Here is a 12,945-nt window from a genome sequence, read left to right as displayed (position 1 = left end):
AAAGCCTAACACATGCATATATAACAGTGCACATAGACCCTATTATACATATAATAGAGTACACTTACATATTCTATAGAGTATTCCATTCTCTTTTCCATAGAGACTGATTATGTATGCTCAGCCACTGATACTGCAGATTGGGAGAAGCAAGTCCCCATGATTAAAATCTGTTGCAATAGAACCATTAGGTGGCAAAAAAATCTTTTGTAATGAGCTCAGAAAATATTTCTATACGGCTTGGATTTAAATTCTTACAATAAAACACTTACCAAATACAGTTCTTGCAGGAACCGACTCTCTGTTCAGCCAAAATGATACTTGAGACAGTATGACTGTCATAATGCAGGGTAAATAAGTTTGAATGACAAAGTAGCCAATTTTTCTTTTTAAGTGGAAATGAGTTGTCATCACAACATATTCACCTGGAAGAGAAAATACAATTAGAATTTTTGACTCAAAGATTGGAACTGAAGCATGTGGTATATAAAAATTGTCTACCCTTCATTGCATTGATCATTACACAGTTCCAATTGACACCAACACAAAAACTGTGTTGTGGGAGATATATCCGAAATAGAGTTACTATTTCTCTATGTGGAGAGCATCCAGTAGGTGTAAGGAGTAATAGGCCATGTAAAACTCCCCTGGGGAAAGGGTATGTCCTTTAGACATTAGGTTTATAGCTAATTCAGTACCCCTGCAGATGGCTGTTTTGTGGTAATTTTAGGGTCAGTGCAGAGGAGAGAGAAATAGCTTAACTGGGTGAAAGGCTTTTGTTGGGATTTAGGGGGTACTAGTTATTCAGTGATCCAGGGGTTACTATTTTTCCAGTGCTTCCTTGGGATAAAGATATGCAAATTAGCTCTCTTTCTAAAAAGAAAAGAAAGCTGTGCCTCTAGTGTCACCAATTGGAAGATATAAGTCAATGTTTGATCTTTCAAACAGGCTTTATGACATAACTTTGGATCAAAGCTAAGCCAGTACCTCATCAGCAGACAGCTGTTTCAGAGTGATTGTCCCTCATCAATGCAGAGGATAGAAAACTGACTTAACTGAGTGAAAAGCCTTTGTTGAAATGCAGAGACATTATTTCTCAATTTATGGGTAACTGAAAACCACCTAAAAAAAAATACCTTTCAAGTAAAATGGATCATGATGTGAATTCTCCAGTGCTGTTTGTAAAAAAAAAAAAAGCTGAAATCCAATATTTCAAATTCAGTATTTGTCATCTGGAATTTTGTACATAAAAGAAAATTTTTGCTCTAGAAAAAGAAATTATGAAAATACGTTTTTGAGCTAAGATGACAGATAAAAGAGTACTCATTTCTCTCTTGAGAATATGAATTTGTCTAAAAAAGCATGTCTAGTCATTGCTGGTAGATTATGCACAGAGCATTTCAAATACATTATTTTACTTCCAGCCTAGAACGATAATGACATTTATGCTTGAATGGCAAGCTAAAAAGATATATGTGACAAAACTCCTAATGCACCTGCAAATATTCTAGAAATGAGTCCCACATTTTAATTACATGGAGAAGACGACTATATTGTTAAATGGTTTTTAGAAATTGTCTTGCTGTGCTGAGTCATGGGTTGGATGAAAGCACCACAAAAATTGAAAAATATTTGATTTCTAAAAATTAGTGAATCAGAATGTAGAATGATGGCCAGAGTTTGTTAGTTATTATTATTGTTATTATTATTATTTTTATTATTATTTTTTTTTTAAATTTAGGTTACGATCACAAGTAGAGATGTCCCGAACTATTCGCCGGCGAACAGTTCCCGGCAAACATAGCTTGTTCGCCGCGGCGGGCTAACATATGCAATGTTCGGTCCGCCCCCTATACATCATCATTGAGCAAACTTTGACCCTGTACCTCACAGTCAGCAGACACATTCCAGCCAATCAGCATCATACCCTCCCACCTCCTATCAAAAAGCAAGGACAGCATCCAACTAAGATTCATTCTGAAGCTGCAGTGTCACAAATTTGACTAAGTTGTAGTCGCAATGCGAATAATACAGGTTATATTAATCGCATTGCGAATTCAACTTAGAGCTGGGTTCCTAATGGTTGTATTGCTAGAATATAACGAAGATTGAGAATATAGTGCTATATTTGTTATATTCGTCAATTCTAGCAATACAACCATTAGGAACTCAGATCTAAGTTGTAATCACACTGCGATTAATATAACCTGTATTAATCGCATTGCAATTACAAGTTAGATCTGAGTTTCTAATGGTTGTATTGCTAGAATATAACGAAGATTGAGAATATAGTGCTATATTTGTTATATTCGTCAATTCTAGCAATACAACCATTAGGAACTCAGATCTAAGTTGTAATCGCAATGCGATTAATACAGGTTATATTAATCGCATTGCGAATTCAACTTAGAGCTGGGTTCCTAATGGTTGTATTGCTAGAATATAACGAAGATTGAGAATATAGTGCTATATTCGTTATATTCGTCAATTATAGCAATACAACCATTAGGAACTCAGATCTAAGTTGTAATCGCAATGCGATTAATACAGGTTATATTAATCGCATTGCGAATTCAACTTAGAGCTGGGTTCCTAATGGTTGTATTGCTAGAATATAACGAAGATTGAGAATATAGTGCTATATTCGTTATATTCGTCAATTATAGCAATACAACCATTAGGAACTCAGATCTAAGTTGTAATCACAATGCGATTAATATAACCTGTATTAATCACATTGCGAATTCAACTTAGAGCTGGGTTCCTAATGGTTGTATTGCTAGAATATAACGAAGATTGAGAATATAGTGCTATATTCGTTATATTCGTCAATTCTAGCAATACAACCATTAGGAACTCAGATCTAAGTTGTAATCGCAATGCGATTAATACAGGTTATATTAATCGCATTGCGAATTCAACTTATCACACTCTGCGTCAACTACGTAATTTTCCATGGGAGTTTTGCCATGTATCCCCCTCCGGCATGCCACAGTCCAGGTGTTAGTCCCATTGAAACAACTTTTCCATCACTATTGTGGCCAGAAAGAGTCCCTGTGGGTTTTAAAATTCGCCTGTCTACTGAAGTCTATGGCGGTTCGCCCGTTCGCGAACATTTGCGTAAATCCACATTCGCCGTTTGCGAACGGAAAATTTTATGTTCGCGACATCTTTAATCACAAGTAGATGTTGAGGTACTGTTAAAACTGCATGAGGAAAAAACAAATAAATTTTAGCAGCGATTTTTGATGCAGTTGTGTTTTTTTTTAGGTAAAATGTGCTAAATAATTGTTTCACCTATAAAAGATTCAAACATATTAAAACCTCTGCAAAACTGCATGTGTTTTCTGCAATTTTGATGCAGAATTAAAGGTGTTTTATATTACTTAGATACTGATGATCTATCATTAGAACAGGTCTTCAATATCAGATTGTGGGAGTCTGACACCCAGTAGCCTCACCAATCACCTGTTTCACACAGCCGCCGGCAGCACCAGAATCTATACAGTGGATGTAAGGCTCCGTACACAATATACTTTTCAGTGCTAGCGTACTGCTGCTCACCTCCCTTTCATTTGAATGTCAGCTTACTTGTAGTACCCTGTCAAGGCCACTGCACAGACGATGTGACCTTATGTTTCCTGCTAAGTCGACAGTATAGTTTTCTCTGTTGCCGACTGCCTAAATTAGCTGATCAGGGGTGCAGATTTTTTGACCTCCTCACCCCATATATCTGATGTTAATGATAGACCATCAATATCTAAGTGCAAAAAACACTTTTTACCCCTTTAACCGCAACTCAACTGCTACATGTGAACCTTTATGATATTTTTCACATGGGATATCAGAAAAACAGTTCCATTATAGTCAATAAGGCTGGAGCGGACCTCCGGCAGCACGCATGCACTAGCGGTTGCACAATTCCGGCAGGCTATTCCCCCGTTGCAACAGCAGGCTGGAGAAGGCTGCCACTAGTGTGAAAGTAGCCTAAAATCACATTTTGTATAACCTGAAGGGGTAATTTAATAGGATTAAGGTTTCATATACACCAACTTAAGAGGCACAGACTAAGGGTCCATTCACACGTCCGCAAAATGGGTCCGCATCCGTTCTGCAATTTTGCGGAACAGGTGCGGACCCATTAATTTTCAATAGGGCCGGAATGTGCTGTCCGCATTTGCGGATCCGCACTTCCGTTCCGAAAAAAAATAGAACATGTCCTATTCTTGTCCGCAATTGCCGGTGTCCGTGTTTTGCGGATCCGCAAAACACATACGGACGTGTAAATGGACCCGTAATGACAGGGGAACCTGTCACCATGAAAATGCTAAGTAATCTGCTGGCATTATATTATAGAGCAAAAGGGGCTGAGCAGATTGATACACACAGTGGCATTCAAAAGTTTAGGCACCCCTGGTCAAAATTACTGTAGATTTAATGATCTCCAAAAGGCATAAAGTTAAAGATATCACATTCCCTTTATATTTTAAACAAAAACTATTTTTTATTTTCATTTTTTACATTTTCAAAATGACAAAAAAGGAAAAGGACCTAGTAGCAACCCCTTTGGCAAATATCATAGCTTGTAAACCCGTTTTGTAGCCAGCCAAGAGTCTTTCAATTGTTGTTTGAGGGATTTTCATCCATTCTGCCTAGCAAAAGATTTTCGGATCAGGGGACTGTGAGGGCCAATGTAAAACCTTCAGCTTGTACCTTTTGATGTAGTCTATTTGTCACGGCCACGGTTTTGGCCGTGACTCCTTGGGAGCCGCATACTGTTGCCCGCGGTTTTGGGTTGTAGTGTCAACCGCAGCTTGAGGCATAAGGTTGTTAGCCTCAAGTGCGGTTGCCGCGGACAACAGCTATGTGTGCGGTTCCCTCGGAGTTGTGTGCGCGTTTGTTATCACTTTTGTATGTCTGTGTGCACTTTGTTTATGTTTGGTGTGCACTGACATTTTCCCTGCACTGTGGCTGTCCGTGGCAACGTTTGGTGGTATGAAGTACATGTGGTGGCAGTGTCCCGGCCTTCGGGCTGACTCCCAGGACACGCTTGCCACCCATGTCGTTGCCTGCGGCAACAGCCACAGTGTGTTTGTTGTTTGGACACTTCCCCTTTAAGTTATGTTTTCCCTTCTGTGGTTTTGGAAGGGTTAACTCCCTTTCAGTGTGTGTGAGTCACGGGGTGTGTCTGATTGTTGGGTGTGGCCTCTTGGCCCTATATAGCCTCAGTTGTGGGCAGTAGCCAGAGAGGGTGTTTCAGCCATGCTGGCTGTAGACATCCTCCTGGTTACTTACCAACTGCCAGTGGGGGCCAACCTTCTGGTCATAAGCTAAATATATGTCCATTGGTGTCTGGAAGATGTGTTTGGTTTTATGTTTCTTTATTGCACCTGTGGTCCTGGGTTCCCGTGTGTTTGTGTGCTGAGTCCTGCTGTCTGTGGGCAGTACATCCACATGGGTTCCAGGCTTGGTTGTCTGTGGTAGGTCTCTGCTATGTTTGTGACAAGTACCTGCCATTGCCATAGGTTGCATTTGTTTCCCCTTGCTTGCAGCTTGGCCAGTGAGACTCCTGTTCCTCCGGATCCAGAAGGAACAGGATGTCTTACTCTGACCCTAGCCTAGGGACCGGCGGAGGGCGAGTAGGGATCCGAGGTTCCTGCGCATGGGTCCTCCTACCTTCAAGGTCGGCCCATGCAGGTAGGAGTTAGGGTCAGGTTAGGGACGCTGTAGGAGGTGACCTGCTCCCTAATCCTGTTTGTCCTGGTCAAGCAGCGACCAACATCCTTCGGCACACGGCTGAGGGTTTCCCCCATCCTCAGTCGTGACACTATTGTGGAATTTGAGGTGTGTTTAAGATCATTATCCATTTGTAGAAGCCATCCTCTTTTCAACTTCAGCTGTTTTCACAGTTGATCTTATCTTTGCTTCCAGAATTAGATGGAATTTCATTGAATCCATTCTTCCCTCTACCCGTGAAATGTTCAATGTGCCATTAGCTGCAACACAGCATGCTTAATGGCTGGAGAGGTGTTCTTTCATGAAATTGGGTGCCCTTATTTCTCCAAACATAGCTTTGCTCATTGTGGCCAAATAGTTCTATGGACTTATTTCCAAAATGTATCAGGCTTGTTAATTAGTTTTTTTGCAAACTTCTGACACTCTGGTAAAGATGCAGGAGGAGTTTCCTTCTGATGACTCTTCCATGACGACCATATTTGTGCAGGTTTCGCTGACTAGTAGAACACTGTATCCAGAGTCTACTAAATATCCCTGAAGGTCTATTGCAGTAAAGTGGGAATTCTAATTTGTCTTTCTAGCAATCGTACGAGAAGCTTTTTTTTTTTGTCTTCTAGACCTTCTCTTGACCTCTGCTGTTCCTGTTAACTATCAATTCTTAATAACTTCGAACTGAGGAAATGGCCACCTGAAAACACTTTGCTATCTTCTTATAGCCTTCTGCTTTGTCGGCATCAACCATTTAAGGCAGCTGCTTAGAAGAACCCATGGCTGCTTTTTTATAGAAGGTTACAGGAGTCTGAGTTAATGATTGTGAGCAAGCCTTAACGCTAACAGGCTATTTACTGTCTCAGACCCTGGTCAAAGTTATCTCAGTGCTCAAATCTCCTTGGATTCCCAAACTTTTGCATGGTAGTCCTTTCCTTTTTTCACTCAAAAATTGTAAAAAAAAACTAAATAATACACTGATATTGCTTATAATGTTGGAAAGTGTGTTATATCTTTAAAATTATGTCTTTTGGAGATCCTTTCATCTTCAGCTTGTTTAGTTGTTCACTGTAACAGTAGTTTTGACCAGGGGTGCTCAAATGGTTGCACTGTAGATTTGTGGGAAAATATTCAGTGAAATCTGTATTCTATAAAGTACATTTCAATTCCTGTTCATTCTGGGCTTTGAAGTCAAGGAGACAGCGTTATCAATGATTCTATGACTGTGCATACAGGTAGTTGTCTGTCACTCATAGAACCACCTCCTTGACTTCAAAGCTTAAAATGAGCTGGCATTTAAATTAATAAATTACAAATAATACATATTTTCCTACAAAATTATTTATCAATATAATATAGTCACTCATTTAAAAAAAATATATAGTTGGGAATAATGGTAGGAAAAATGTGTACAAAATTTTCTAACATTTATATCATATACAGTACCAAGGAGACTGGTATATAACCTTTCATACAGTAAATTCCCCCCAAAGTTCTTGAAGTCAGAAACCCCATGTCAATTTACAAAATTCTTCAAATTCTAATTAATCCTTTTCAGAAACTACAATTTTTCACCATCCTAACCAAGCTTAATTGTGCAAGTCTGGCATATGTAAATTTATGTGGTAATACTTATCTTTTACTTATCTAATCAATTCTGAGAATGTTTTTATGACACATCGTACTTCAAGTTAGTGGTAAATTTGGCTAGATATATTTTAACTTTATTTCAAAATAAAAATAAAAATGTGGAAAAATTAAGACCGATAGTGATACCTCATAAAATAGTTATTAGCATTCACCATACAGTATGTCTATTTTATTTTAGAATTACTTTGTAAATGTAATTTTATTTTTTAATGATGCTAGAAGGCTTAGAATTTAACAAGCAATAAAAAAAATTATAAAACGGACATTTTTAAGAACCATTTCATTTCTGAAATGACTTTGAGGGCTTACATAATAGAAACTATACGTGAATGACCACATTTTAGAAACTACATCCCTCAAATTATATAAAACTAAATTTAGAAACTTTGTTAACAGTAGGTATTACACAGGAATTAAAGCAAAAAGGAGTTTTTTTTTTATAGTTTTTTTTATATTTTGTGCCCAGTGTGTGTGAGTGTGAAAAGTAAATATTATTATTATTATTATTATTATTATTATTATTATTATTATGTGTTTCCTGGTTTTACAAATATCCTATATATGACCCTAATATTTTTCCTGGACATACAGCAGAGCATAGGAGTGATAGCACCATGTACATTTGAGGCTCAATGTGTTAATTTACTCAGCTTGTTCTGTAAACTGTAGAGGCTTTGGGGTGAAATAATAAATGGAACCCATGGAATCCCATATTGCAAGATACAACATATCAAGGTATTTATTAAGGGCTGGAATAACTACATAGTGTCCTCACCTGAAGTCTTCTGTGAGGGCTCATTTTGTACTGTATTGAAACGGTCTATTTCACACCGACAGTTCACCTACAGTATGAGATCCAGCCTGTGGTAGGCTTCCATAGCTAGAAGGGCTGGAGGCCTGTGTAAAGCTTATGACTGACATTGTAACCATCAGCACCCTGTGATCACATTGAGGGAAGCCATCATCCCTTTGTATACCCATTAAATATAGCAGTCAGAATTGATTACAGCATCTAAGAGGTTAAACCGCCAACATCAGAGTTTTCACTGATGTCGGTGGTTACAGCAGGGATCTGACTAGAAGTAACAGCTAGCAATGTTCCCTCTAAGCCTTTGCAGTTGTTAAGCGGAGCAGTTGAGCAGCTGGGCGATACATTGTGAAAGGTGGGCAATCTGTTATTAAAGGTGCATTCTCATGTAGCAACTACAGGGTACACTTACAATACTGTGTGACCTACAGAGGCATAGCTCAGAGGGAATACTGTCAGCCAGGCCCTTTTCCTTGATCAGGCAAGTACAGCTCTTGTCTTTTCCCATTCAGTTCTCTGTAATCGTACTACACTCATCATCAAATCCCTTACCGCTGTGATTTACATGTATGGAGCATGATGGGAATGGATTAACCTCTTAAGGACACAGGGCGTACAGGTACGCCCTGATGTCCTAGTACTTAAGGACACAGGGTGTACCTGTACGCCCTGTGTATTTCTGATCACCGCCGCGTGGCGGGCGGTGATCGGAACAAGGTGCCTGCTCAAATCATTGAGCAGGCACCTTGGGTCAATGTCGAGGGGGGTCCTGTGACCCCCTTCCCCGTATCGGCTATCGCAGCAGATTAACTCCTTCTATGCCGCTACCGCAGCATAGAAAGGGTTTGTGTTTGAGGGAGCGTATCAAGTCCCCACACTGCTGTGGCGGGGACTCGATGTCTCAGAAGGCAGCCTGATGCCGTGCAAAGGCTGCCCAATGCCTTGCATGGCATCAGGACCTGCATTCTACGGGAGCCGAGGAGATCCAGCCTCACGCTGGGTCTCCTAGGCAACCTGTTTGTGTACTACTCACTGTAGTACACAAACAGGCAATGCATTACAATACAAATGTACACTGCTCAAAAAAATAAAGGTAACACTTAAACAACACAATGTAACTCCAAGTCAATCACACTTCTGTGAAATCAAACTCTTCCACTTAGGAAGCAACACTGAGTGACAATCAATTTCACATGCTGTTGTGCAAATGGGATAGACAACAGGTGGAAATTATAGGCAATTAGCAAGACACCCCCAATAAAGGAGTGGTTCTGCAGGTGGTAACCACAGACCACTTCTCAGTTCCTATGCTTCCTGGCTTATGTTTTGGTCACTTTTGAATGCTGGCGGTGCTTTCACTCTAGTGGTAGCATGAGACGGAGTCTACAACCCACACAAGTGGCTCAGGTAGTGCAGCTTATCCAGGATGGCACATCAATGCGAGCTGTGGCAAGAAGGTTTGCTGTGTCTGTCAGCGTAGTGTCCAGAGCATGGAGGCGCTACCAGGAGACAGGCCAGTACATCAGGAGACGTTGAGGAGGCCGTAGGAGGGCAACAACCCAGCAGCAGGATCGCTACCTCCGCCTTTGTGCAAGACATGGGACATCATGTCTCGCTCTATCCACCAACGTCACGTTGCACCACAGACTGTCCAGGAGTTGGCAGATGCTTTAGTCCAGGTCTGTGAGGAGATCCCTCAGGAGACCGTCCGCCACCTCATCAGGAGCATGCACAGGCGTTGTAGGGAGGTCATACAGGCACGTGGAGGCCACACACACTACTGAGCCTCATTTTGACTTGTTTTAAGGACATTACATCAAAGTTGGATCAGCCTGTAGTGTGTTTTTCCACTTTAATTTTGAGTGTGACTCCAAATCCAGACCTCCATGGGTTAAAAAATTTGATTTCCATTTTTTAATTTTTGTGTGATTTTGTTGTCAGCACATTCAACTATGTAAAGAACAAAGTATTTCAGAGGAATATTTAATTAATTCAGATCTAGGATGTGTTATTTTTGTGTTCCCTTTATTTTTTGGAGCAGTGTATTATAATGCATTTCAGAGGGCATCAGACTCCCAAAAGTGAACATCAGAAATAAAGTAAAGAAAAAAAAGTAATAAAAAAATGTTTTTAATAAAGTAATAAAATTAGTAAAGTAAAAATAGAAAAAAAAATGCCCCTTTCTCTTTATTTTATAATAAAAAACTGAAAAAACACATATATTAGGTATCGCTGCATCCATAATGACCAGCTCTATAAATATATCACATGATCCACCCTGTCCGATAAATACCATAAAAAAATAAAAAAATAAACGGTGTAAAAAAAGCAATTTTTGTCACCGTACATCACAAAAAGTGCAACACCAAGTGATCAAAAAGGCGTATGCTGCCCAAAATAGTACCAATCTGTCACCTCATCCCACAAATAATTAGCCCCTAACCAAGCCAATCGCCCAAAAAATAAAAAAACTATGGCTCAGAATATGGAGACACAAACATGATTTTTTTTTGTTTCAAAATGAAATCATTGTGTAAAACTTACATAAATAAAAAAGTATACATATTAGGTATTGCCTCGTCTGTAATAACCTGCTCTATAAAAATATCACATGAACTAAAAAAAACTGTGTCAAAAAAATGCCATTTTTTGTCACCTTACATCACAAAAATTGTAATAGCAAGCGATAAAAAAGTCAATATAGTGCCAATCAAGCCATCATCTAATCCCGAAAAAAATTAGCCCGTACACAAGACATTCGCCCAAAAAATAAATAAAACTATGGCTTTCAGAATGTGGCGACACTAAAGAAATATATATTTTTTTAAATGCTTCGTTATGTAAAACTTAAACAAATAACCCAAAAAAGTAGTCATATTTGGTATTGTCGTGTCCGTGACAACCTGCTCTATAAAAATACCACATGATCTAACCTGTCAGATGAATGTTGTAAATAACAAAAAAATATAAAAACGGTGCCAAAATAGCCTTTTCTTGTTACCTTGCCTCAAAATAAGTGTAAAATAGAGCAACCAAAAATCATATGTACCCTAAAATAGTACCAACAAAACTGCCACCCTATTCCGTAGTTTCCAAAATGGGGTCACTTTTTGGGATTTTCTACTCTAGGGGTGTATCAGGGGGGCTTCAAATGGGACATGGTGTCAAAAAACCAGTCCAGAAAAATCTGCCTTCCAAAAACCGTATGGCATTCCTTTCCTTCTGCGCCCTGCCATGTGCCCGTACAGCAGTTTACGACCACATATGGGGTGTTTCTGTAAACTACAGAACGAGGGCCATAAATATTGAGGTTTTTTTTGGCTGTTAACCCTTGCTTTGTAACTGGAAAAAATGGATTCAATCTGCCCAAAAAAGTTAAATGTTGAAATGTTATCTCTATTTTCCATTAATTCTTGTGGAACACCTAAAGGGTTAACAAACTTTGTAAAATCAGTTTTGAATATCTTGAGGGGTGTAGTTTGTAAAATGGGGTCATTTTTGGGTGGTTTCTGTCACAGGAGCGGACAGCACTGTTACACGTGCTGCCACTGCTATCACACGCCCCCTAGTGGCCTGACCGCTCAATGCCTTCCAATACGTTTCAGACCGCAGATCGTCCACTGTGGGGATGCGATCGGTGAACTGAAACCGTCGGAATTTGGGCAGCAGACAGGCTAGGAGGGAGCATGCGAACTACAGAAAACATACACTACGCAATATGTAGGTAGACTGCCACCATCCCTTGTAACAGGGCAAGGGAAACCCTTGACTAAACACGACAACTATTCGGGTAGCGACTCTTCAGAAACGGCTAGGATTCGTTCTGCGGTGCTCAGAGCAGGTATGAGGCTGAAGAAAATGACTTTAACGTCATTTATTATACATACAATACAAATGATTAACATATACAAAAATTATTAAAAATAACAGTTATAAGGAAGGATAGTCCAGTGTAAAATAAAAAGGGAAAACAGATGAAAGAGAATACTTCGTTTTTGAAGAAGGATGTCCTTTGTGGAAAGTCCAAGAAAGTCAGTTTGTTCCGGAATAAAAAGTCCGCTAAATATGGCTGCCAGCCCACCTTGGTCCTCGTGGCTGGCTTCTTCAGGTGATATTACACAAGGGAGGACTCCCATTAGATTTCGCTCATGGCCTTATGAAGGGTCCAGCTGTTAGGGCGGGATCTCAGGCTCAGCCCCTGAGCTGGGTGCTGTTATTCGGAGGGAAGTTCAAGTCCCAAAAATATGACATTTTCATATCTCAGCACACGGCCCTCGCACACAACTAATAATGACAAATTTACGATCCTCCGAAAATATCGATCTCATTGACACTATACATGAGAATTATATCATATTATGTGGAATATCAATAATCATAATCCCCTATTATAGTTCCCAAAGGTGTTAATTAAAGACTCAATGGGGGATCATGGTTGTCTGGATCATATGCCATTTATACATAAAAGGTAAAATAGAAAAAGGGGGAGAAAGGTGATAGGAGGAGAAGAAAGATGAGGAAGAGGAGGGGGGTGAAGAGGGGGGGGATAATGAGTTAGGTTAAGCTATTTCAATGCTCAGTAGAATTGTATATGAGTTAACATAGGGAACTATGTTCAAGATCTAGGTCAGTATGTCGGTTAGGTCTGCTATTTTCATTGCCCATCATTCCATAGCCTCCAAGGGTGCCAGGTTTTCAGAAATTTATCGTGGTTTCTGTTGATCCAACTTGTCATTTCTTTGATTTGATTTACCTTGGTAATC

At 39.6% G+C, this 12,945-nt stretch overlaps 1 protein-coding gene across 1 annotated transcript in view; it reads right to left on the bottom strand.

Annotated features, from left to right (window-relative positions):
- Positions 1 to 12,945, bottom strand: part of GABRA1 (gamma-aminobutyric acid type A receptor subunit alpha1) — a 190,157-nt gene that overhangs the window by 16,933 nt on the left and 160,279 nt on the right. The window contains exon 7 of the mRNA XM_040404912.1: positions 273 to 425. Within this exon, the coding sequence (XP_040260846.1) occupies positions 273 to 425 (153 nt within the window). The remainder of the gene's footprint in view (positions 1 to 272; positions 426 to 12,945) is intronic.

The sequence above is a fragment of the Bufo bufo genome, chromosome 1, assembly GCF_905171765.1.
Source record: "Bufo bufo chromosome 1, aBufBuf1.1, whole genome shotgun sequence".
NCBI classification, from domain to species: Eukaryota; Metazoa; Chordata; class Amphibia; order Anura; family Bufonidae; genus Bufo; species Bufo bufo.
The sequence above is the reverse complement of the archived record's forward strand: the minus strand, read 5'-3'. Positions and strand labels throughout refer to the sequence as shown.